Genomic DNA, 27,510 nt, shown 5'->3' with positions numbered 1-27,510 from the left:
TAAATTCTTGTCCAAAGTATCTGTGACACTTTCAGATCATGCTCATATGTGGCACCCTTCTGCCAGGACCAACACACGACTGCCCTGGACTTTCTCCTTCAAGCAATATTTTGCGCTTCAGAATCCCCCAAACAAAGCTGAGGTAGGTACGCCCAGGTGAGACATTATGTACCATGTTTCCTGGCTAAGTGTAAGAGCAGTAACAGGCATGGGGAGCTTCTAGATGCCATCCCAGATCTACATGTGTACAGAAGTAAAGAAATAGCTGAACTGTTTAGTTCCAAGTCATTACAGAATTGCATGCTTGCTTGTTTTTTTCTTTGGTCTCTTTGAGTCCTGGAGAAAGGAAATAAATTAAGTGATCTATCTTGTTTAATAAGGATACCATACTATCATTCAGTGTGAAAGACATGCATGAAATCACTGGTACTTAACAAGGACAAATGTGTGCATAATAGTACTTTGGTACTACCTCTTTTAGTACATCAGAAAATGGTCTTCTCCCCTCTCCAGTTACCCAGGAAGTAAACAAGAAGGCAGTCTTCCTGTTTTCCTTTGCAGTTGTGACCCATGAAATAATTACCTCAAATGTGTCTAAAATTAAAGAATGTAATAGCTAACTATAAATCTTTCCATGTGCATGTATTTTTGTCCATTCCATCTCCAAAATGTATCTCAAATGAGTCTGTTTTCTCTTTCCCCCTCCATTTTTTAAAAGACTTTATTTATTTGAGAGAGAGTGTGTGTGTGCATCCACAAGCACGAGTGGAGGGAGGGGTAGACGGATAGGGAGAATGAGAGAAACAGATTCTGCACTGAGGGTGGAGCCCACCATGGGGCTCTATCTCCAGACCCTGAGATCATGACCTGAGTGGAAATCAAAGAGACTGATGCTAACCAACTGAGCCACCAAGGCGCCACCCCCTCCCCACCCCATTTTTAAAAAACAAATGGTAGTTTTGGAAACTGGAGCTGATTTCCGGTGTGGAATTTTTCTGCCATATACAATGCTGCCTCTTTTTTAGGCAAGAGTATACCTCTTGGGGAGGAAATGACCACCTGAACTTCTCACACCTAAATCTCATTGTAAAAACGATTTGCCTTTTCCTATGTGCTCTTGCCCACTGCTCAAAATATAACAATCTACAACTTATCTTTGTTACTAAGATTTTGGTTTGTCTTCCCAATACTGATGCCAAAGCTGTTTTGAAATATAGCAAGCATATCAGTCTCAGGAGGAATACGTCCAGAAATTGGATGGCCTGGGTGGCTCAGTTGGTTAAGCGCCCTTTTTCTTTCTTTTTTTTTTTTTTTAGATTTATTTATTTCAGAAAGAAAGAGAGAGAGAAAGGGAGAACAACAGGGGCAGAAGGAGAAGGAGAGAAATCCTCAAGCAGACTTGATCCCAAGCCCCTCAAAGCGTGACCTGAGATGAAATCCAGAGTTGGATGCTTGAGTGGATCTTTTTAAACCTTAGAAAAAATTGCAAAAGCAGTTGAACATGAACACTGCAGAAAAATTTTAAATACAGCTAAGTAAAAATTTATTTTTTAAAAGATTTTTGAGAGAGAGCAAGTGCTAGCAAGAGGGCACAAGCAGTGGGGAGCAGCAGAGGGAGAAGCAGACTGCCCATTGAGCAGGGAGCCTGAAAATGTGGGGCTTAATCTCAGGACCCTAGGATCATGACCTGAGCTGAAGGCAGATGCTTAACCAACTGAACCACCCAGGTGCCCTGCTAAACAAAAATTAAAACAAAAGAGCAGGGGTGCCTGGGTGGTTCAGGGTCAGATCATGATCCCAGGGTTCTGTGATTGAGCCCCGCATGGGGCTCTCTGCTCAGCGGGTAGCCTGTTTCTCCTCCCCTCTCTCTGCCTACCTGTGATCTCTGTCAAATAAATAAATAAAATCTTAAAAAAAAAAAAAAGAGCATATTCCCACCTTCCAGAGATTATATAATAATTATGTAACAGATGGGTATCCTTCCATATCATACCCTACATATATACATATATGTATTTTTTTCATCAAGGAGATCATGCTGTGCATATTGCTTCATAACGTGTTTTTTCCAGTTAACAATCTTTACTTCCCAAGACAATACATTTTCATCTCATCTAATACTCAATCTGGATTAAAATTTTCCCAGTTGTCTCAGAAAGGTCCTTTGCAGCTTTTCCGTCTAAACCAGGGTCAAGGGGCGCCTGGGTGGCTCAGTCATTAAGCGTCTGCCTTCAGCTCAGGTCATGATCCCAGGGCCCTGGGATCAAGCCCCGTATCAGGCTCCCTGCTTGGCGGGAAGCCTGCTTTCCCTCTCCTAGGCCCCCTGCATGTGTTCCCTCCCTTGCTGTGTCTCCCTCTGTCAAACAAATAAATAAAGTCTTTAAAAAAATAAAGTAAAATAAACCAGGGTCCAATCGAGAAACTAGTATTGGTTCTGATTATGTATCTTAAGTCTCTTTAAGTCTAAAGTGGTCCCTTTTTTTCAAGACACCAATATGTTAAGAAGATGGATCTCTCCTGCAGATCATACCATCTTCTAAATTTTTCTAGTTGCTTCTTAAACTTATATATACTTAAACTTTTTAAACTAAACTGTCTGAACTGTGTATTATAAATGCATCTAGATATATAATATATGCTTAGGAAAACATCAAAACTAAAATTCTGTGTCTTCGGGCGCCTGGGTGGCTCAGTGGGTTAAGCTGCTGCCTTCGGCTCAGGTCATGATCTCAGGGTCCTGGGATCGAGTCCCGCATCGGGCTCTCTGCTCAGCCGGGATCCTGCTTCCTCCTCTCTCTCTCTGCCTGCCTCTCTGCCTACTTGTAATCTCTCTCTGTCAAATAAATAAATAAAATCTTAAAAAAAAAAATAAAATAAAATTCTGTGTCTTGGAGTGCTTGGCTGGCTCATTTGGTAGAACATGTGACTTGGGGTCGTGAGTTCAAGCCCCATGTAGGACCTACAAAAAAAAAAAAAATTCCATGTCTTACTTTGCTAACTTAAAAAAAATAATACAGCAACATCTTTTATCAGTCTTCTATTACTTAATATTACATCACTGTTAAAGTTATACCCTAAGCTGACAACAGCTGTTACAGTATTCTGAGCTCCAAAGAGACAGGACTAGGGCAGGTGGGAGCCAGAAGTGCACTGGGTAACTCTGGGTCACACTGAAAAAAATAACTATACACAGGCAAAGAAGATCCTAAGAGAGCAAGAAGCAAAATGCCATTATAGGCACTCTTTGTGCAAACTTTCCAGGAGGACCACAAGAAGCAACCAGATGCTTTAGTCACCTTCTCAGAGTTCTACCAAAAGAGCTCAGAGAGGTAAAAGACCATGTCTACAGAAGAGAAAGGTAATTTTGAAGACATGGCAAATGCAGACAAGGAAACCTACATTCCTCCTAAAGGGGAAATAAAAACAAAGTCCAAGAATCCTGATGTACCGCAGAGGCTACCTTGAGTCTTTTTCTTGTTGATTATTGCCCCCAGATCCAAGGAGAACATCCTGGCTTATGCACTGGTGATGTACTGGGAGAGACATGGAGTAACACTGCTGTAGATGACAAGAAGCCTTAGGAAAAGAAGGCTGCTAAGCCAAGGAAAAACAGGTAAAATAGATAAATTGCTGAAATACCAAAATACGAAAATAAGTCTATGTGGCAAGAAAAAAAAAGTCCTCAAAGCTGAAAACAAGAAAAAGAGGATGAGAAGTTGGAGAAGTAGAGGAGGATGATAAAGATGAAGATGATGATGATAAAGTGGGTTCTAATTTTTTTCTCATCTCTAAAATATTTAACCTCCCTATACACAACTCACTCCTTTTGAAGAAAAAAAACTGAAATGGAACTGTGTGAGACTTGTTTTTCAACTGTAGTGTCTTTTTCTATATAGTAAACACACCATCAAATGTGTCTTCAGCTACCCTGTCCTAGTGGCATTTCAGTGGCCACTACCTTTGCCTGTGTGTCAAGAGGCCCAGGAATTGAAAGCAGGTTTTTCTTGGCACATAGTCTTTTCATCTTCAGTTGTTTCTAATGTGTCTTATATAAATTAACCGTTCTCCTAACTGGATGCCCATTTATGATCACAAAAAAAACATACATTTGTTTCATTAACATTTTAAATACTTCTAAATAAAATCAATTTTCTTATTAGAGAACAAAAATTATACCCTAAAGCTATATTTTACCTTAGGTAATGCTATCTTATGCATAAAACACGGTCATTTGTTTAAAATATTTCTAAAAACAACTCATTTCGCACATAGTTACTTAAACCCCTTAGGAAGGTTTGTTTTAAAGTAGAAGCATGTCTTTCACAGTAAGATAGTGATTTGTTCTTTGAGGAACTTCAAGGTTCTTCTGCAGACAGATTGTGACACAGCTTGGGCTTGTTGGGATTATTTTTCAGTAGCCAATCAGCTAGCCAATTCTATGGAAAACAGAAAAAAAACTTGTAATAAACATTTAAATACATATACTATAGATTATAAATATATATTATGAATGATATAAATATACACTGTATATACAAACTCACACTATAAGTAGTATAAATATATATCAATTTAAAATTCAGTTTACAGGGGCGCCTGGGTGGCTCAGTGGGTTAAAGCCTCTGCCTTCGGCTCAGGTCATGATCCCAGGGTCCTGGAATCCAGCCCAGCATAGGGCTCTCTGCTCAGCAGGGAGCCTGCTTCCTCCTCTCTCTCTCTCTCTCTCTCTCTCTCTGCCTGCCTCTCTTCCTACTTGTAATCTCCATCTGTCAAATAAATAAATAAACTGTAAAAAACAAAAAACTGAAACACTAAGTTTTACATTATGCAAGATTGTCAAGTATAGATCCAAATTGGAAAAGAAGTCAAACTATCTCCTTTTACAGTTGACATGATCCTATTTTAAAGAAAATCCCAAGGAAAGCTATTATAACTAATGAATTCAGCAAAGTTGTAGGTTAAAAGATTAACATAAAATTCTTTGTGTTTCTAAACCATAAGAGACTCTTAATCTCACAAAACAAACTGAGGGTTGGGAGAGGGTAGGGAGAGAGTGGTTGGGTTATGGACACTGGGGAAGGTAAGTGCTATGGTGAGTGCTGTGAAGTGTGTAAACCTGGCGATTCACAGACCTGTACCCCTGGGGCTAATAATACATGTTAAAAAAAAATAAAAATTTTTAAAAAATCTTTTGTGTTTCTATATATCAGCAATAAACAACCCAAAAGGAAAATAAGAAATCATTTCCATCCCAGTAGCATTAAAAAAAAATTTAGGAGTACATTTAACTAACTTGCATACTGAAAACTATAAAATGTTGCTGAAAGAAATTTAAAGTCCCGAGTAAATGTAAAGATAACCGGTGTTCATGGATACAAAGACTTAATACTATTTTTTTTCTTTTTTTAAAGGTTTTATTTTTTAAGTAATCTCTACACCCAACATGGGGGTCAAACCCACAAAGCTGAGATCAAACATCCCATGCTCCACCGACCAAGTCAGCTAGGTACCCTGGAAGACTTAATACTGTTAACATGTCATTACTACCTAAAGTGAGCTACAGATTCAATCTAATCCTTACAAAATTCCCAAAAATGTTTCTGCAAAAATGTTAAAGTCAGTCCTCAAACTTAATGGAATATCAAGAGGCTCTGAATATACAAAACAATCATGAAAACGAAAAATAAATTTGGAGAATTTTCTGACTTTCTTCTTCCTTTTTTTTTTTAAAGTTTTTCATTTATTTACATAATCTCTATGTCCAAGGTGGGGCTCACACTTATGACCTCAAGATCAAGAGTCGCATGCTCTTCTGATTGAGCCAGCCAGGCACCCCACCTTTTTTTTTTTTAAGTAAACTCTACACTCAATGTGGGGCTTGAAGTTGTGACCTGGAGCTCAAGAGTCACATGTTCCACTGACTGAGACATCCAGGAGTGCCCTCTCAGCTACTTTTAATCAGAGTATAAATGGTATAACCACTACAAAATTCGGCAATACTTACCAAATTTAAATTTCTTTAAAAGATTTTTATTTATTTATTTGACAGAGAGAAACCACAAGTAGGCAGAGCAGCAGGCAGAGAGAGAGGAGGAAGCAGGCTCCCTGCTGAGCAGAGCACCCAATGTGGGGCTCGATCTCAGAACCCTGAGATCATGACCCAAGCAGAAGGCAGAGGCTTAACCCACTGAGCCACCCAGGCACCCCCTTACCCAAATTTAAAACGCACACATCAAACACATCAAAACATTCTTTTAAAAAAAATTATTTTTTTACTAGTATTTCCATTTGTAGGAATTTATTCATAGATATATTGTATACAGACATATGAATGAAGATATTCACTGTTGGCAGTTCATAGTAATAAAAGCATAGAAACAACATAAACTACCATCTATATGTGACTAATTAATAAACTGTAAAACATCAATTCAAGAGAATGCCATGAGCTGTTCTTTTAAAACAGGGCAATTTTGGTTGTGGTGTTATTTAATAATTCATAATATATATTGTGTAAATAAGGTAAAAAGAATTAAATGGTATATTTAGTAGCTAGCATTTGTAAATGTACATGTTTTTAAGTAAAAATATATATGCTTATATATGTACAGATTTTCTCTGCTGAAAGGATATACAGAGACTGCTAAGAGTGAATGACTCCAGGAAGTATAACTGAATGACTGAGGAACAGAAATAAGAATGAGAGTTATTTTCATGATATATCTTCTTGTAACTTTTGAATTTCATACCATATTTAAATATTGCTTACTAAAAAAACTGTTCTAAATATTACCTACTCAAAAAAATTAATTAGAAAAGAAAGTTAAGGGCAACATGTTTTTAAAAGATTTTATTTATTTATTTGTCAGAGAGATAGAGAGAACATAAGCAGAGGGAGCGGCAGGCAGAGGGAGAAGCAGGCTCCCCACCAAGCAAGGAGCGCAATGTGGGACTCGACCCCAGGGCCCTGGGATCATGACCTGAGCCAAAGGCAGATGCCCAACTGACTGAGCCACCCAGGGGTCCCAATGGCAACGTTTTTTTAGATTTTCATGTTTTGAATTATAATTCTACCTTTTAATTTTTTTTATTTTTTATTTTATTAAGTAGGCTCCATGCCCAAGCTGAGACTTCAACTCACAACCCTGAGATTAAGTCATGTGCTCTAATAGTAAGCCAGTCAGGCACCCCTGTACTTTTTGATCTCTTTCCAAATGATATAATCTCTGTGTGAAAAGCCTTATACTCAAAGATGTTTCTGTTACACTATTTATGATAGCAAACAACTCAAATAGCAAAAGAAGTATGATAAGGGTAATAAAAGAAATCACTTAGCTATTAAAATAATCTCTATAAAATATATATTTAGATATAGTAATATTTATGGGATATATGTTTATATATAGTAATAGAAATAAAAAAATAAAACCTGAGTCAAGAAAAAACAGGACTGGAAAAGACAAAATAATAGCAGTTAATATTTGAGCACATATGCAACAGACACTCTAAGAATTTTACATGCATTCATATCTCTTGGTGTGTGTGTGTGTGTTTTTTTTTTTTTAAAGATTTTATTTATTTATTTGACAGAGAGAGATTACAAGTAGGCAGAGAGAGAGAGGAGGAAGCAGGCTCCCTGCTGAGCAGAGAGCCCGATGTGGGACTCAATCCCAGGACCCTGAGATCATGACCTGAGCCGAAGGCAGCGGCTTAACCCACTGAGCCACCCAGGCGCCCGTGTGTGTGTTTTTTTAAGTAGGCTCCAGAGGTGTTTGAACTCACAACCCTGAGATGAAGAGCAGAGTTATTATCAAGAGTCAGATGCCTAAACAACTAAGCCACCCAAGTGCCCTTACATAAATTTATACATTTAATCCTAACAATACTCCTACTACATAGGCAGGTACTAATCTATTTGCATTTTACTGATGAGAAAAACTCAGAGGTTAGATGTCTGGAGTCAGAGTTGAATCTAGGCAAGATGACTTCAAAGACCATGTTTAGAAATGGAACCAGGGGTATCTTTTTATCATCTTTATATATTTATTTTAAAAGATTTTATTTATTTATTTGAGTGAGAGAGAGCATGAGCGAGGAGGTCAGAGGGAGAAGCAGACTCCCCATGGAGCGGGGAACCTGATGCGGGACTCGGGGTCCCGGGACTCCAGGATCATGACCTGAGCTGAAGGCAGTCGTCCAACCAACTGAGCCACCCAGGCGCCCCTATCATCTTTATATTTTTCGGTAATATCAGGTTTCCTACTAAGTAAACTATGTTATTGTCACAATGAAAAGGAGTTATTAAAGAAATAATCAGCTAGGGGCACCTAGCTGACTCAAGTCAGTAGAGTGTGTGACTCTTTGTCTCAGGGATCATGAGTTCAAGCGCCACATTGGCCGTAGAGATTACATAATATAAAAAATAATAATAATAACCTTATCTTTTGTTTTTGGTAAAAGTGACAAAGTTAGTATGAGAGATTAAATCTTTTGTCTTCCAAAGGGGATTCCCTTTCAGAATGGTAACACAGGCTGGAGATACTATTTTGTCAGGGCTGATATTAAAATAACCTTCCCTGAGGTGACTGGCTGGCTCAGTGGGAAAAATATGCCACTCTCAATCTTGGGGGTTGTGAGTTCAAGCCCCATGGTGGGTATATAGGTTACTTAAAAAAATGAATGAAACAAACTTCCTTGATTATCTCTGAGTCTTCAAATGAGTGGGAGTACCGATAAGGAAGAAACAAGGAAGACATTTGGCCCTAGATACCATCCTAGTTCTTCCCACCCAACTATTCTTCCACCTGACTGAGCAATATTGAAGTATCTAGGGATGTAAACAAATACGTCTTCTGTGAAAAAAATACAATGTTTTAAATATGAAAACTATAGACAATTTCTTTATTGTGAATAAAAAGATTTCTTACAAAAGGATCTGCTGGTTTCTCCTTACAAAGTGCTGTGAGTCCTTCAAGCAGAGTTGGTGTTACATATAAATTTAAATAATCCTTAGCAGCTTGTCCAACTGGAATGGGTTCAATAATCACTGCAAATACAAATATATTCCCATTAAAACTAACACAAATGATGAAATATAATCATTACAAAGAAAGAAATTTTAGTGGCATGATACTTATAAAGGTTTGTGTTTTGTTTTTTTAACAAAAGGGAAACAGAACTAGATACATAGCATACACAGTGTGTTCAAAAACACACAAGCACACACAGAGAAATAATAAGACCACATAAGACTGGCAAAAAAATACATATCAAAATGCTAAGGTTGGGGCGCCTGGGTGGCTCAGTGGGTTAAGCCTCTGCCTTCAGCTCAGGTTATGATCTCAGGGTCCTGGAATCCAGCCCCACATCGGGCTCTCTTCTTTTTTTTATTTTTTTTTAAAAGATTTTATTTATTTATTTGACAGAGAGAGATCACAAGTAGGCAGAGAGGCAGTTAGAGAAAGAGGAGGAAGGAGCAAAGAGCCCGATGCAGGACTCCATCCCAGGACCCTGAGAGCGTGACCTGAGCCAAAGGCAGCGGCTTAACCCACTGAGCCACCCAGGTGCCCCTGGGCTCTCTTCTTGACAGGGAGCCTGCTTCCCCACCCCTCTACGCCTGCCTTTCTCTCTGCCTACTTGTGATCTCTGTCTTTCAAATAAATAAATAAAATCTTTTTAAAAAAGCAAAAAAATTAAAAAACCCAAAAAACTCCGCTAAGGTTGATCGTGTATAGGATTCTGATTATGTTTTCTACTACATCCTTGTCTGCATTTGCATTTCCATATTTTTTACAGTAAATATTACAATGGACAATGTCATGAAAAAGAAAAATATGAATGAAGAATTTGAGAGGCAGAGCATACCCTCCCCATAAGAGATGCTTAATCTCAGGAAACAAACTGAGGATTGCTGGGGGTGGGGGAAGGAGGATAGGGGTAGCTGGGTTACGGACATTGGGGAGAACATGTGCTATGGTGAGCACTGTGAATTTGTAAGACCAATGATTCACAGACTTGTACCCCTGAAACAAAGAATACATTATATGTTAATCTAATAAATAAATAAATAAATCTATCTACTTTTAGTGGATCGCTGATCCTTGCCACTTACAAACAAACAAATAAATAAATATATATATATATATATATATATATATATATGAAGAACATGTAAAATCTAGGCAATTAATTCAACAAATTAATTCTTCCCGACATAATGGCAGGCACTTTACAAAGTGGCATAGATACAACAGTGAATAACACATAGTTCTCGCTCCCTTATAAACTACTGAATATACACATAAAAACTGTTTTTGTGTGCCACATTCCTGCTCTTATTTTTCAGGTTTTTAAATAAATTTTTTAAGATCGAGGAAAATTTTAGTCTTATTCAAATTTTAGTCTTATTCAAATACTAATGTGTGTCAACCAGACTTGCAGTACAACAAAGAATTTATTTTATACCAGGAAGAATGTATTTTATAAGTCTTAGTAAGTCTTTTGAGGTTGACCTCATTCAATGGGCAACTTTTTTTTTCCTTTAAATAGCTTTATTAATAGATGAGTTTTCCAGGGCAAAGGGACTGCTCTTTGGAAGAAAGACGCACTTCTATGGAAGGCAGGGAAATAGACCACTTGCTCATGGGACAAGAGGCCCAAGTGGGATAGAAGGGAGGACGACAAAAGGAGTGAGCAGGACCTAGCTGACAGACTATTTTCATTTTTATATGTCATCAATGGGCAACTTTTGATAAAGATGAGAATGTGAAGCTGCTGGTCTCATGTCTTCAGATATAAATCATCACTGGCCCAAGGAAACAGAGGTGGGAAGACAGATTTCTGTGTGATTAGTATATGGGCTCAGTCCCAATGAGACAACTAACAATGAGAGAGTCCTTCATCAGGATGCCAGAAAAAGTTAGATGTCTTAAAGGACTTGAGTAAGTTTCCCTTCCTATTAGTTTCATTACAGCACTCTTTTTTGTACTGATCACTGTAATAATTTTGTTTTATTTTGGTTACACAAATATTTGTCATCTGTCTCTTCTACTCTGTAAGTTCCTTGAAAGTTAAGACCACACTGACCATGTTTACTGTACCCTGGACCCAGGCTCTTTGTAATATTTAAAAATGAAAATTGAGAGGTGTCTGGCTAGCTCAGTAGATTAAGCGTCTGCCTTCAGCTCAGGTCATGATCCCAGGGTTCTGGAACTAAGCCCCCTGTCAAGCAGTGTTGGGTTTTCCACTTATCAGGGAATCTGCTTCTCTCCCTCCCTCTGCCCCTCCCCTCGCTTGTGCTCTCTCCCTCTCTCAAATAAATACAATCTTTAAAAAAATAAAAATGAGGGGCACCTGGGTGGCTCAGTGGGTTAAAGCCTCTGCCTTCAGCTCAGGTCATGATCCCAGGGTCCTGGGATTAAGCCCCACATAGGGCTCTCTGCTCGACAGTGAGCCTGCTTCCTCCTCTCTCTCTCTGCCTGCCTCTCTGCCTACTTGTGATCTCTGTCTGTCAAATAAATAAAATCTTTAAAAAAAAATCAAAATAAAGGGGTGCCTGGGTGGCTCAGTGGGTTAAAGCCTCTGCCTTCAGCTCAGGTCATGTTCCCAGGGTCCTGGGATCAAGTCCCATATCAGCCTCTCTGCTCAGCAGGGAGCCTGCTTCCTCCTCTCTCTCTCTGCCTGCCTCTCCATCTACTTGTGATCTCTGTCAAATAAATAAATAACATATTTTTTAAAAATAATAAAAATAAAAATGAAAATTGATTATTGCCATTCCCATCCTTAAAAAGTCATTGGTTCCTCATTGCATTTACAGTCCCACAGGAATCTATACCATGCAATTTCTTTTTTTTTTTTTTTAAAGATTTTATTTATTTGACAGAGAGAAATCACAAGTAGGCAGAGAGGCAGGCAGAGAGAGAGAGGAGGAAGCAGGCTCCCTGCTGAACAGAGAGCCCGATGCAGGGCTCGATCCCAGGACCCTAGGATCATGACCTGAGCCGAAGGCAGAGGCTTTAACCCACTGAGCCACCCAGGCGCCCAGGTAAGTCATTTTTATCATGCCCCTATACCATGCAATTTCTACTTACATCTCCAACCTCATATTTATCTTCCCCTGATCTTTGTTTATACAACGTGTCACATTCTCTCTTGCTCATGACTTGAGACATGCTGTTCAATATGCTAGAATGTTCTTCCCTGGATCTCATGTCACTTTGTCAGTTGGGCCTTTCTTATCATAGTTTCTTATAATACCCTAAAATTGCTTTGAATAGCACTTACCATATAGTAACTAATTATACAGTCATTGTAACTGTGCAATTATTTGGGTAATTATTGTTTAATGGCTATCTTCTGAACATTAGATGTAAACTCCAAGGGAGAAGGGACCTCATCTATTTTTTGTAATTTTACTAAGAAAATTTATTGAGGCCTATTCACATATAATAAAATTTACCCACTGAAGTATACAATAAATTTTTAGTGTATGTGTGTGTATGTGCAATCCAGTTTTAGAACACTTTACTACCCCAAAATGTTCCCTTGTGCCTATTTGCAATTTCCCATTCTCACCCCAGCCCTTGGCAAGCACTGAGCTTCTATTTCTAAAAATTTGCCTTTCCTGGATATTTCATATAAACAGATCATGTATGTTGTCTTTTGTGCCTGGACTCTTTCAGCATTGTTTTGAGTTTCGTCCATGCTGTAGAGCATGTATCAGTAGTTTTTTTTTTAATTGCTGAATAGTATTCTATAGTATGGCTATCCAAGATTTTGTTTAACCATTAATAGATAGTTGAGTTTCCAGTTTTTGGCTATACTAAATAATGCTGCTATAAACATTCACATGTGTCTTTATGTAGATTTATGTTGTCATTTCTCTTGGATGGGTAAATTCTAAGAGGAGCGGAAATGCAACAGAGTTACATGGTAAGCATATGTTTAACATTCTAAAAAACCACAAGGGACGCCTGGGTGGCTCAGTTGGTTAAGCAGCTGCCTTCAGCTCAGGTCATGATCCCAGCATCCTGGGATCAAGTCCCACATTGGGCTCCTTGCTCGGCAGGGAGCCTGCTTCTCCCTCTGCCTCTGCCTGCCATTCTGTCTGCCTGTGCTCACTCTCTCCCCCTCTCTCTCTCTGATAAATAAATAAAATCTTTTAAAAAAAAAATAAAAAACCACGAACTGTTTTCCAAAGTGGCTTTATCATTTTACAATAATGTGTGAGGATCCCAGTATCTCTTTATCCTTGCCATTGATTATAATTCATTGTAGTGGGTATGCAGTGGTATTTCACTGTGATTTTAATTTGCATTTCCCCAGTGATTATGTTTTAACACTTTCTCATGTGCTCATTAGCCATTTGTGTATCTTTTATGAAATGCTTATTCAAATCTTTTGCCTGCTTTTTAATTATTTGCCTTTTTAAAATTGAATTAATTATAAGAGTTCTTTATAAATCCTATAAAAGTCCTTTATTTTATATGATTTGCAAATATTTCCTACCAGTCTGTGGCTAATCTTTTCAATACTTTTAATGATGGCTTTTGAAATATAAAAACTTTTTATTTTGATGTAGTCTAACTTACAAATATTATCTTTTTTTTTTTTAAAGATTTATTTATTTGACAGAGAGAGATCACAAGTAGGCAGAGAGAGAGAGAGAGAGGGAAGCAGGCTCCCTGCTGAGCAGAGAGCCCGATGCGGGACTCTATCCCAGAACCCTGAGATCATGACCTGAGCCGAAGGCAGCAGCTTAATCCACTGAGCCACCCAGGCGCCCCCAATATTATCTTTTATTCATCTCGCTTTTGATATCATATGCATACCCTTTGTCCAACTCAAGATCATAAAGATTTTCCATGTTTTCTTCTAGCTATTTTTAGCTCTCATGTTTAGGTCTATGATCCATTGTTGCTACGTTTTGTAAGGGGGTGTGAAACAAGGATCTATGTTCTTTCTCTCTTTTTACATGTGGACATTCAGTTGTCCTAGCACCATTTGTTGACAAGACCACCCTCTCTCCATCAAATTGTCTAGGCACTTTTGTTGAAAGTCAACTGACTATAAATGTAAGGATTTATTTCTAGATTCTCAATTGTGTTTCATTGATCTATATGTCTAGTACTATACTGTCTTAATTACTGTGGTCTCATAGTAAATTTTGAAATAAGATTAGTGGAAGTTCTACAACCTATTTCTTCATTTTAAAAATTGTTTTACCTTGCCTAAATCTATTTCAATTTCAGATAAATTTTAGAATCAGCTTGCCAACTTCTACATAAAAGAATGTATGGATTTTGATAGGAAGTGCATTAAATTAATTGATCAATTCGGAGAGAACCACCATCCTGACAATACTGACTGTTCTGATCCATCAACATGGGACTGGGACAACTATTTATTTTATTTTATTTTTTATTTCATTTATTTATTTGAGAGAGCAACAGTGAAAGAGAGCATGAGCGAGGAGAAGGTGAGAAGAGAAGCAGACTCCCCATGGAGCTGGGAGCCCGATGCGGGACTCCATCCCAGGACTCCGGGATCATGACCTGAGCTGAAGGCAGTCACTTAACCGACTGAGACACCCAGGCACCCCTGGGACAACTATTTATTTTAGATAGCCTTTCAGTTCTCTCAGTAATGTTTTATGCCTTTCAGTGTATAAGAATTGTACTTCTTTTGTTAAAATATTCATCTTTGTATTTCTGGCACATAGTAGGCAATTCAATAAATTTGTTGAAGGAATAAAATATAGCAAAGCTTTGAATTAGCCATCTCTTTTGAAAGGGAGAGGTAAGGGTGCTACATTTTTCAAGGGTTAGGAACTCTAAATATCTTTGTGACTTTTTTGAGTGAAACATCCTATAGGGTTTTACACTTAGTTCTTGACTGACCTCTAAGCAAGAGAGAGCTCATATCCTAAACTGTGAGAATTTACTCAAAAATCTTTATATTATCATAGTAGAAGATCTGCAGTGTGGTAGGTAATTAATCATTTATATTTATCCCACAACTTCTGCTTCTCAAATGTCTAATTATGTCTCTTAAACTCATGTCTAGAAGACAAATCAATAGGTAAAAGCAAAGGTAATCTAAGAGAATAGCTTAGGTATATAACCCTATGAGTAAGAAAAGCTTCTAAAACAAAACAAAACAAACGAACAAAAACTAGAGAAAATAAAACAGTAATAGCAGTTAATAGTGGAGCACATATGCGCCAAACACTCTAAGAATTTTACATGCATTTATATATTCACCCTAACAATATCCCTAGCTAGACAGGCACTACTAATATTTGTATTTTACTGATGAGAAGAGAAAAAAACAGAAAGAAGTTAGATGTCTGGAGTCAGAGGAAAAATATAATTCACTAAGAGGACTAAATCTAAAGTACTATCACATTAAAAACACATTTCATGTTTGAGATGTACTTTAAAATAATATGGAAGCATTAGAAATAGAAGCAGAGGTTATAGATGATATAATAGGACTGATCACAATTATTTAAGTTGGGTGATAGGTTCATCAGGAGTACATTATACTATTCTATCTACTTTCGATTACATTTGAAATTTCCACAATAAACAATTCTAAAGAAAATCTAGTGGAAGGGATAGGTGATAGAAATAAGATCAATAATGGGGCGCCTGGGTGGCTCAATGGGTTAAAGCCTCTGCCTTTGGCTCAGGTCATGATCCCAGGGTCCTGGGATCAGCCCTGCATCGGGCTCTCTGCTCAGCGGGGAGCCTGCTTCCTCTTCTCTCTGACTGCCTCTCTGCCTACTTGTAATCTCTGTCTGTCAAATAAATAAATAAAATTAAAAAAAAAGAAATTAGATCAGTACAAATAAAATATTTAAGTAGGTAAATCCTTTTGTGTACAAATAGCTATAAAACAGTTTTTGTGGGGTACCTGGCTAACTAGGTGGGTGGAGCATGCAACTCTTGATCTTAGGTTCATGACTTCAAGCCCCACGCTGGGTACAAAGATTACTTAAAAATTTAAAAATGAAAATTAAAAAAAAAAACCTTTAAATCAGTTTTTTAAAAAACAAAACAAAACTCAGTTTTTATTTAAGAATCAGGACTTTTGGGGCACCTGAGTGGGTTAAAGCCTCTGCCTTCAGCTGGGGTCATGATCCCAGGGTCCTGGGATCGAGCCCTGTGTCAGGCTCTCTAGAGGCTCGGCAGGCAGTCTGCTTCCCCCACACCTCTCTCTGCCTGCCTCTCTTCCTGCTTGTGATCTGTCTGTCAAATAAATAAATAAAATCTTAAAAAAAAAAATAAAGAATCAGGACTTTTAGGGGTGCCTCGGTGGCTCAGTCTGTTAATCATCTGCCTTCAGCTCAGGTCATGATCTGGCAGGCTTCCCACTCAGCGGGGAGACTGCTTCTCCCTCCTTCTCCGCTCTTGCTCTCTCTGTCCTCCCCTCTCTTCCTCCAGGCTCATGCTCTCTCTCTCAATAAATAAAATCTTAAAAAAAAAAAAAAATCAGGACTTTTAAATCTCCAAGACAGATTTCAGTTTTCTTTGAATAAGTCATCAGTAGAAAATACTGAAGAATAGGCCTAAATGACTCAAAAGAAAAATAACAGGCCAAAAAAAAAAAATTCAAAGCTTCCCAATGCTTTGCATCTTTTTCTTTACATCAGAAATCACCAAATTTTCTTCTGGATCTAAAAATATTGATAACAAACTAGAAACCTCAATGCTATTCCTTACTATGCCCAGTTCTAAAAGGTTTATGACTTCCATAACAGGATGGAAACAAAAAACCAGTCTGAGACCTACGAATTTCATAACTGCGTAAGCATTCATTAGGCAAACAGTAAAGTATTAGAAAAAGTGGGAAATCTATCACAATTTCCAAGGGAGAGTCTTTTTTTCATGGGTAACAAACTTTACTGGTGCATTAGGGAGCACCTAAGGAATTGCAACAAAGGAGAAGAGAAACCCTAAACATGGCTAGTCTAAGAGAAAAGAAAGAAAAAAGTAAACTCCTCTCAACAGATGCCCTACAGGACACAAGTTAGTTCTAAGGAAAATAATGAATTTTCCATTCTTGGCCTCAAGTTTGTAAGTAACTGTAACTTCAAAATATGACAAAATATACTGGAGAAAAACCCTGTTATCTTCCTTCCCAGGTGCATCACCCAAATAAAAGAAAAAGCAAACAATAGTGAGAAGCACTTGACTAAATTACTCATCAGCAACTCACCTTCAGGAAACATGAATCGAATTTCTCTTTCTGCTGCAGCAAAATCATTGCTCCCATGAAGTGCATTCCTTAGGTCATCTGTGCCATAAATTGCCCTTAGGCTAAAAGTAAGTTAGAGATGATGACCATTCAGTGTGATATCCTTTCCTTACTCTTTACATATGCATTCTACTTAGGAATTTTACAAAAGCATTGCCACTTCTCACATGTGGAGGTTTTAATCTATTTTGAATTTTAGCTTAAATCTACCTAGATGAGGGTCAAATATATTTAAATCTGCAATAGGATACACCGGGAAATAGGAGTTCTCTGGGTGAAGAAGAGGTGTTGTTTTGTGAGAAGTGAAAAGGCAAAGTATATTAAAAAATGCAAGAATTCAATGTCCTTGCATTTCCAAACTTTAATGATAATGCTAAAAATCTGTTTCTCTGGCCTTCTATAAACAATATTATTTTAAAAAGCCATGCCAATATTCTTATGAAAAATCCTACTTAGGTGGCAGTTTAATTCAAGGAGGAGAAGAATTAGTCAAATCAACATTCCCTGAGACCTTTTGGGATATTTGCTATTAAGATGGACACTTAAATAGCTAAAACGTAAAACTGACCCCACCCCATCCCAACCAAAAAATACAAAAAAGTTGTCTTAGGAAAATTTCAACTGTAAAGATATTCTTATTACAATGAAATCACTTTGGGTTTTGTTGTTGTTGTTGTAGTTGTTGTTTTCTTCTCATTTTTATACTTGGATTCCACTTTTCCCCCTAGGAAAGTTACCTGTCTGGGTGAGTCTCTTTAGCTACTAAGGTATTACTTGGTCCCAAAAGTTCTTTCCAGTAAGAGATGGCTTTATGTCTAGCTAATATCATGACAACAAGTGGTCCAGAACTCATGTAAGCTGTTAAATTGGGGAAAAACATCTTCCCATACTGTTCCACATAAAAGTTACTACAGTGCTCAGGGCTGAGATGCAGTTTTCTTCTCTATAAGAGAAACAAAGTCAACAAAAGTATTTCAAATGACAGTTCAGTAATAAGTCATTAAATAATTAATAACTTGAAATTAATACAAATTTGATCTCAATAAAATTGAGATTTTTTTATTATGAAGAAATGGAAAGATAAAGTTAAATGTAGATTATAAATAAACTTCTCAAAGGTATTTAACCAACTGTCATGCACTGTTGATGTGAATATAGACTCATGCAGCCACTGTGGAAACCAGTATAGAGTTTCATCAAAAAACTAAAAATAGAAATACCAAATGATCCAGTAATTCCACTACTGGGTATCTACCCAAAGAAACAAAAGCACTAATTCAAAAAGATATATGCACCCCTACATTTATGGTACCATTATTAACAATAGCTGAGGGGTGCCTGGGTGGCTCAGTCATTGAGCATCTGCTTTCAGCTCAGGGCATGATCCTCAGGTCCTGGGATCGAGCCCCATGTTGGGTTCCCTGCTCAGTGGGAACTGAGCCTGCTTCTCCCTCTTCCAATCCCTCTGCTTGTGTTCCCTTTCTCACTGTCTCTCTCTTCTGTCAAATAAATAAATAAAACTTGAATTTAAAAAAAAAAAAACAGTAGCTGAGACATGGAAGCAACCCAAGGATCAATCTACAGATAAGTGGATAAAGATGTGGTATATATATACACAATGGAATATTACCCAGCCATAGAAAGGAATGAGATTTTGCCATTTGTGACAGTATGGACAGACCTAGGGGGCATTACAGCAAATGAAATAAGTCAGACAGAGAAAGACAATAACCATGATTTCACTGATATGTGGAATCTAACAAAACGAATGAACAAACTCTTAAACACAGAAAACAGTTGGCAGAGGTAATGTTAGGAGGAGGCAGGGGTAAAAAGATGAAGGGAATTAAGAGGTAGGAACTTCTACTTACAAAATGAGTAGTAAGTCAGAGAGATTAAAAGTACAGCATAGAGAAAAGAGTTAATAATATTGCAATAATGTCGTGGTGCCTGAATGGCTCAGAGGGTTAAAGCCTCTGCTTTCACCTCAGGTCATGATCTCAGGGTCCTGGGATCAGGCCCCGCATCAGGCTCTCTGCTCAACAGGGAGCCTGCTTCCCCTCTCTCTGCCTGCTTCTCTACTTGTGATCTCTCTCTCTGTGTCAGATAAATAAACAAAATCTTTGAAAAAATAAAATAAAATAAAGATAAAAATTTCATCTGTTATAATGTAAGCCCTTATCACATGCCCCTTAACAAGGAAAGGAAGCCACCTGCTACAGATATGCTGTCTAATGGAGAATAATTATAAAACTTAAGAGCTCCTTTTACACTAAAATTGATGAGGGGTACCTGGGTGGCTCAGTCCCTTAAGTGTTTGACTTCATTTCTAATCATGATCTCAGAGTCCTGGCATCAAGTTCCCCCCACTCTGGCAGGGGTGGGGGTGAGGGTTGACGTTCAGCAGAAAGTCTGCTTCCCCCCACCCTGCTCATTCGGTCTCCCTTTCTCTCTCAAATAAATAAAATCTTTAAAAAATTTTGATAATGAATCAGTAATTCCATTGTTTTCTTTAAAATTAGGAGAGGGAGCGAGAGCATGCGCACAAGCAAGGGGAGGGCAGGCAGAGGAAGAAGCAGGCTCCCCACTGAGCAAGGAGCTTGAGCTCGACCTTGATGTGGGACTCCACCCTAGGACCCTGGATCATGACCTGAGCTGAAGGCAGAAGCTTAACCCACTGAGCCATCCAGGCATCCCTAAAAATAAAATCTTTTAAAAAATTAGATCAAGTAGGGGCACCTGGGTGGCTAAATGGGTTAGGCCGCTGCCTTCGGCTGGGGTCCTGGAATCGAGCCCCGTATCAGGCTCCCTGCTCAGTGCTGGGACTGCTTCTCTCTCTGCTTCTGCCTGCCTCTCTGCCTGCTTGTGATCTCTGTCTCTCTCTATGTCAAATAAATAAATAAAATCTTTAAAAAAATTAGATCAAGTAAAATTTTTTTGGAATTCAGGTGAATATTTTCACAAAGCTAAGCTGTATCAGAAAGGCAACCATTAGTTTGTAACAAAGGAAATACTGCCACCTATTGAAAGGATGCGTCATTTTTCAGGTTTTCTCTAGAAGCAACAAGAAAGCCTAAGAAATAGACTTCCAACTACAAAAAGCCCATTTTAAAAGTATATGATACAAAGAATATTGTACAATTCCACTTACATGAGATATCTGGAATAGTTAAAGTCAGAGAGACAGAAAAAGCAGAATAGTGGTTCCCAGAGACTGGGAAGAGGGGTAAACAGTTAGTGAGTACTAAAAACAGAGTTTCAGTTCCAGATGATGAAAACGTTCTAGAGATGGATGGTGGTGATGGCTGCACAATAAAGGGAATGTATTTAATACTGCTCAGCTATACCCTTAAAAATGGTAAAATTTATGTTGTGTATATTTTTATCACAATTAAAACAAAAAAGAAGCATGCAACATACCAAAACTTTCTTTGGTACGAAATTTACTGCTGACTTGGGAAAGTGTTAAGCATTAGTATTTTTTTTTTTAAGATTTTATTTATTTATTTGACAGACAGAGATCACAAGTAGGCAGAGAGGCAGGCAGAGAGAGAGGAGGAAGCAGGCTCCCTGCTGAGCAGAGAGCCTGATGCGGGGCTCGATCCCAGAACTCTGGGATCATGACCTGAGCCAAAGGCAGAGGCTTTAACCCACTGAGCTACCCAGGTGCCCCTAAACATTAGGATTTATGCTAATTAACATTCAAGGACCAGCTACTGCAAAACAGTGCTTGTATCTGTTCTTATAATGAAATTCATATAATCAAGAAAAAGAAATTTGAGAAGTTACAAAACCATCTCATTCAATATAATCCTATTTTTCTATTATTTAAAATTAAGATGTGTCAGTATTTGTGATTCTTAGGCATATTTAACATGAACTACTTAAGGTTTTCACTAATTATTTTAAAAAGATGGACTTCTAAAAAAATTTAAATAGAATAGCTTCGTCTTATTTGTATACTTCATTTAATTGTTTTTTCCCCCAAATGTAATGGGTTGTATACTTACAGGGATAAAATATTCAAAGCACTATAAAAAAGTATATACTATGGGGGCACCTAGGTGGCTCAGTGGGTTGGGCCTCTGTCTTCGGCTCAGGTTGTGATCTCAGGGTCCTGGGATCGAGCCCCGAATGGGGCGCTCTACTCAGCGGGGAGTCTGCTTCCCCTCTATCTCTCTGCCTACTTGTGATCTCTGTCAAATAAATAAATAAAATCTTTTTTTTAAGTATATACTGAACAATTACATTCCTATCCCTGTCCTAATCCACCCTGATTTTCCTTGCTCTCCAATAGGCAACCATTTTTTAATTTCCCAGTGTTTCATTTGCAAATACTGGCAAACATGACTATGAATATGTTGTTTTTCTCTATCATAAAAGATTGCTGTACACAGTTCTGTCACCTTTTTTTTTTTCCATAACAGGACATGGAGAGGTTCCTCTTTTTTCATTTTACAATTAGTTGCAGAGTATTCAATTTTATGGCTTCATCAGTTTATTTAACTAATTCTTTTCTTAAGGTTTTTTAAAAAGATATTTAAGTATTTATTTTTGTGAGAGAGAGAGACCACAAGCAGGGGGAGAGGCAGACAGAGGGAGAAACAGGCTTCTTACTCGGCAAGGAGTCAGATGTGAGACTTGATCCCAGGACCTCACCATCATGACCCAAGCTGAAACTTAACTGACTGAGCCACCCAGGTATCCCAAGATTTTTTTTCTCAAGTAATCTTTGCACCCAAGGTGGGACTTGAACTTACAACCCCAAGATCAAGAGATACATGCTCAACCAACTGAGCCACTCAGGAGTCCTTATTCAAACCATCTCTGAATGCTAGGTTGTTTTCAATCTTTTGCTCAAAAATGAATAATGCTCTGGGTGACAGACATTAAGAAGGGCATGTGATATAATGAACACTGGGTATTACATAAAAGTGATGAATCACTGACCTCTACCTCCTCTGAAACCAATAATACATTCTATGTTAATTAATTGAATTTAAATTTTTAAAAGTGGAAAAAAATGCTGCAAAAAATAATCTGTATATATGACACTTCATAATACATGGGTCACAGGAGGAATTCCATCATTAGAATTGCTGAGTTAGGGGCACCTGGGTGGTTCAGTGGGTTAAAGCTTCTGCCTTTGGCTCAGGTCATGATCCGAGTCCTGTGATGGAGCCTGCATCGGGGCTCTCTGCTCAGCAGGGAGCCTGCTTCCCCCACCCTCCTCTCTGCCTACTTGTGATCTCTACCTGATAAAATCTTAAAAAAAAATTGCTGAGTCAAAGGGTAGATGCATTTATAATACTGTTTGATAACTGCAAGATTCCCTTCCATAGGGGTTTACCTTTATGATTTTGCTAGATAGTATTTTAGTGTTTGGGTTTTTTTTTAAGATTTTATGTTTAAGCAATCTCTACAACAAATGTGGGGCTTGAATTCACAACCCTAAGATCAGGAGTTGCATGCTCCACCAACTGAGCCAGCCAGGCACACCTTAGTGTTGTTTCATTTTCTTTAAATTTTTCTTTTTCTTTCTTTTTTTTTTTTTTTAAAGATAGATGTATGTATGTATGTATTTCTATGACAGAGACAGAGAGAAAGAGAGGGGTTATATGACAGAAACAGACAGAGAGAGAGGGAACACAAGCAGGCCTCCCCCTCAGCTGGGAAGGAGTCCAATGGGGGATAGGGGGAGGTAATCCCAGGACCCTGGGATCATGACCCCAGCCAAAGACAGATGCCCTACCAACTGTGCCACCCAAGCAACCCTGTTCTACCCATTTTCAATGGATTTTTAAAATCTTTTTCTAGGAACTCTTTATATATTTAAAGGAGATTAGCCCTTTGTGTTATGAATTGAGAATCTTTCTTTCCATGTTTGTCATGTGCTTTCACATTTTAACTTTATGATATTTACTTGGCTATGCTAAGTTTTTTATGTTTACAGACTTGTCAACCTTTTCTTTTATGGCTCCGAGATAAGTCACAGTAAAAAACAGCTGTCCCACTCCAAGAATAAAAGAAATTCATGCACCTTTTCTTCTAGAATTTATATCATTTTTTCCTTTTTTTAAGTATTAAAGATTTTATTTATTTATTTGTCAGAGCAAGAGAGAGTGTGTGAGCACACAAGCAGGCACAGTGGCAGGCAGAGGCAGAGAGAGAAGCAGGCTCCCTGCTGAGCAAGAAGCCCAATGCAGGCCTTGATCCCAGGACCCTGGGATCATGACCTGAGCAGAAGGCAGAGGCTTAACCAACTGAGCCACCCAGGTGCCCCTAGAATTTATATCATTTAATTTAAAAATATTTAAATCTTAGATCTGTTTGGAGTTTACCCTGATTAAGGGTAAAAATCCTAGCAATATTAATTAAAGGGGCACCTGGGTGGCTCAGTTGGTTAGGCACCTGCCTTCAGCTCATGAGGCTCAGGTCCTGGGGCTCTAGCCTCGAATTGGGTTCTCTGCTCAGCAGGAAGCCTGCTTCTCCCTCTCGCACTTCCCTGCTGTGTTCCCTCTCTCGCTTTCTCCCTCTGTCAAATAAATAAATATAATATTTTTAAAATCTTATAATCTTTTTAAAAACTTATTAAAATGTTCTTTATCTGAGTCTTTTAAATATTTCATTATACATTCCTGCACTACTTCCTTAAACTTTCTTGTTATCATTCTTACTCTGAGCCTTTACCTATCCTTCTAAGTTCAGCTGAAATCCCTTATTTTTCCTGAAGACAACGTTTTTTTTTTTTATTATTTATTTTTGAGAGAGAGAGAGAGGAAGAGAGGGAGAGAGAAAATGTGAGCAGGAGGAAGGGGCAGAGGGAGAGGGAGAAGCAGACTCCCTGCTGAGCAGGGAGCCCAATTCTGAACTTGATCCCAGGACCCTGAGACCATGACACTTAACCAACTGACCCACCCAGGCACCCCCGTTTTCTTTTTAAAAGCACTGACAAAATAGACAATATGACACTATACAAATATGAGAATGAAAAACCCTGTAATTTCAAATAGGGATGATACAAAAAGTATTTATAATATTTCATTATATTTGATAATCTTTAACAAGGCTCTTTTTACATACATTTTCAAACCTCTACCAACTGCAGAATAAGGCTTTAAAACATTAAATGTTTTTAGTAATTGAAAAATAATACCAACAGTCTAAAGTCCATCAGTTGAGGAACAAGTAAATAAATTGTCATTCATTCAGAGGGGAATATTACACAGAACCGAAGAAGAATGAGAGCAATTCAGCCATACATACTAACATGGAATGCTATCAGAGCAACTCTGTAAAGAAGTCAAGGGAAGAGGACTGTCCTATTTCATGGGGGAGGAAATGTTTGTAAATGCTTAGAAAAATCCTGCAAAGGGGCGCCTGGGTGGCTCAGAGGGTTAAAGACTCTGCCTTCCACCTGGGTCATGATCCTAGGGTCCTGGGATCAAGCGCTGCATCAGGTTCTCTGCTCAGGAGGGAGCCTGCTTCCCCCACCCCCTGCCCCCTGCCTGCCTCTCTGCCTACTTGTGATCTCTGTCTGTCAAGTAAATAAATAAAATCTTAAAAAAAAAAAAAATCCTGTAAGAACAGAAAGCATTAAGAAGATGCCTTTCCTTGGAGACTGAGACTTGAGTGTTAGAGCAGAGGGGGAAAAGGAATTTTAATTCTCATTTTATATCCTTTTGAAGTATGAAAAAAATTAAAACTAACACATATAACTTTTACACTTTAAAATTAAAATAAGGGGGCGCCTGGGTGGCTCAGTGGGTTAAGCCACTGCCTTCGGCTCAGGTCATGATCTCAGGGTCCTGGGATCGAGTCCCGCGTCGGGCTCTCTGCTCAGCAGGGGCCCTGCTTCCCTTCCTTCTCTCTCTGCCTGCCTCTCTGCCTACTGTGATCTCTCTCTGTCAAATAAATAAATAAAATCTTAAAAAAAAATAAAAAAATAAAATTAAATTAAAATAAGGGATGCCTGGATGGTTCAGTGGGTTAAGCAGCTGCCCTTGGCTCAGGTCATGATCCTGGGGTCCTGGGATAGAGTCCCACATCTGGCTCCCTATTCTGCAGGAAGCCTGCTTCCTGAGCCTGCTTCCTGTCTGCTGCTCACCCTGCTTGTTCTCACCCTGACACATAAATAAAATCTTAAAAAATAAATACATAAAGTTAAAATAAACCTAAGTTTAGTACTCAGTACTAAGACACTAAATAGGTTAACATATTTAAGCATTTAAAAAAAATTTTTTTAAATATTTTATTTATTTATTTGACAGACAGAAATCACAAGTAGGCAGAGACGCAGGCAGAGAGAGGAGGAAGCAGGCTCCCCAGTGAACAGAGAGCCCGATGTGGGGCTAGATCTCAGGACCCTGGGATCATGACCTGAGCTGAAGGCAGAGGCTTAAAACCACTGAGCCACCCAGGTGCCCCTAAAAAAAATTTTTTTTAAAGAGATTTATTTGACAGAGACAGAGAGAGAGAGAGAACACAAGCAGAGGGAGTGGGAAAGGGAGAAACAGGGTCCCTGCTTAGCAGGGAGCCCCAATGCAGCCAGATCCCAAGACTTGGTATCACTACCTGAGCCTAAGGCAGATGCCCAACCACTAAACTACCCAAGCGCCCCCATTTTTTTTTCTTCATGAGCAAAGAGAGAAAAAGAAACATGATCATCATGCCCTGAGTTACCTGAACAATGGTGAATCCAGATCTGAAAATGATATCTTGTATCTCCTCCTCTTTGTCCACAATATCCGGTTTGATAATAGCCAGAGTTTTTTCTACATATATCTGAGGTGGGGGCATTGACATCTCCATTCTGTCTTTTCAGGGTACAATTTAGTAGATTCTCCACAGGTATCAACTGCAACGACATGCATCGTCCCACCCCAAATTTAATGTAACCATGATTAAAAACAATATTACTAGGCGCTTGGGGTGCCTGAGTGGCTCAGTGGGTTAAAGCCTCTGCCTTCAGCTCAGGTCGTGATCCCAGAGTCCTGGGATGGAGCTCTGCGTCGGGCTCTCTGCTCAGTGGGGAGCCTGGTTTCCCCTTTCTCTCTCTGCCTGCCTCTCTGCCTACTTGTGATCTCCGTCAAATGAATAAATAAAATATTTTAAAAATATATATTACTAGGCGCTTGATGTTATTAACTTATAGTTACAAACTGCTGAATCTTTTTCTATGAGCAGTGTCTCAATAATATCACTTCTGAGTGCCTGGCTGGCTCAGTCCAAGGAGCACGTAACTCTTGACCTCTGGGTCTCCTGGGTTTGAGCCCCAGGTTAGGGGTTAGGTTTTAGGTTCATAAATGAACTTTAAGAACAACATAATTTCTACTTATGTCTTTTTTTTTTTTTTAAGATTTTATTTGATAGGCAGAGATCACAAGCAGGCAGAGAGAGAGGAGGAAGCAGGTTTCCTGTGGAACAGAGAGCCCGATGTGGGGGCTTGATCCCTATGTCTTTTTTTTTTTTTTTTTCTTAAGATATTTATTTGCCGGAGAGACACACAGTGAGACACGAAACACAAGCATGGGTGTGGGAAAAGGAGAAGCGGACTCTCCCCTGAGCCCAGAGCCTGGGATTGTGACCTGAACCCAAGGCAGATGCTTAAGGACTGAGCCACCCAGGCGCCCCTCTACTCTACCTCTAATTCGTGCCCTTGGTTTTCCTAAGCACTCTCACTGAGGTCCAGAGGCCAAGGGGTAGTCTGAAGGTCTTGAAGACCGGGTGAGCCTCTCTGCAGCAACTCTCCACCCAGGGCAGGTAAGCCGCCTCCGGTCCCCACCCCTCCTGGAAGTCCACACACAGGATCAGGCCTGGTTAGAAAGCAGGAACCCCAGGTCCCAGGGCCTTTCCAGGCTCACTCGCAGTCCCGAGTACAGCCCTCACTTGCGCACTCACCCCCAAGCCAACTGCTGCCCGGCAACCGCCGCTTGTTGCTAGGAGACCAAAAGCACAGTTCAGGGACGGCGGCTGCAGAGGGCCAATCCCAGCACAGTGCGTAACAGACTCTGGGTGGTTCTTTTTAATCAAGGGAAGGAGCAAGCCTACACCTGTCTTTATTCCCCCTGCCAATCTTCGAGCACTAGACATTTTCCAACATTTTCATCTTATTTTACCCTCCTAGCCATTTAAAGGACGCTTAAATTATATCTTTATAAATAATGAGACAAATTGTAGACACTTTCCCTTCATCCCCATCCCCCACCATCCCGTTTCAGATAGCATATATAAGAAACCACATCAAGGGGC

General features: G+C 38.9%; 1 protein-coding gene and 1 pseudogene across 2 annotated transcripts; one reads left to right on the top strand and one right to left on the bottom strand.

The window, feature by feature from the left end:
- The first annotated feature begins 410 nt into the window (after positions 1–410).
- Positions 411–3,617, top strand: LOC123390819 (annotated as a pseudogene).
- On the bottom strand, positions 2,901–27,484 carry NME5 (NME/NM23 family member 5). Of its 2 annotated transcripts, none has more exons than XM_004744878.3 (6): positions 27,160–27,484; positions 25,942–26,116; positions 17,997–18,202; positions 17,221–17,321; positions 8,928–9,046; positions 2,901–4,436 (listed from the first exon to the last, which is right to left on the bottom strand). In XM_004744878.3, exons 2-6 carry the CDS (start codon positions 26,068–26,070, stop codon positions 4,356–4,358), a joined length of 636 nt encoding a protein of 211 aa, XP_004744935.1. In that variant the 5' UTR covers positions 26,071–26,116; positions 27,160–27,484; the 3' UTR covers positions 2,901–4,355. The 2 variants fall into 2 exon arrangements, with proteins under 2 accessions (XP_004744935.1, XP_004744934.1); XM_004744877.3 differs by lacking the exon at positions 27,160–27,484 and adding an exon at positions 27,065–27,155 and having other exon boundaries at positions 2,902–4,436.
- Positions 27,485–27,510: the final 26 nt, after the last annotated feature.

This window comes from Mustela putorius, unplaced genomic scaffold (genome assembly GCF_011764305.1).
Source record: "Mustela putorius furo isolate JIRA1106 unplaced genomic scaffold, ASM1176430v1.1 tig00000145_pilon_pilon_pilon, whole genome shotgun sequence".
NCBI lineage: Eukaryota > Metazoa > Chordata > Mammalia > Carnivora > Mustelidae > Mustela > Mustela putorius.
This window is presented reverse-complemented; position numbering and strand designations above follow the sequence as displayed.

Excerpts from the sequence above, each read along its gene's own strand:
- NME5 (XM_004744878.3), bottom strand. The coding sequence starts at position 26,070 with ATGGAGATGTCAATGCCCCCACCTCAGATATATGTAGAAAAAACTCTG. Across the intron at positions 18,203-25,941 it reads CTGGATTCACCATTGTTCAG|AGAAGAAAACTGCATCTCAG; the intron begins GTAACTCAGGGC and ends TTTCTCTTATAG. Across the intron at positions 9,047-17,220 it reads TCGATTCATGTTTCCTGAAG|TGATTATTGAACCCATTCCA; the intron begins GTGAGTTGCTGA and ends TTGTATTTGCAG.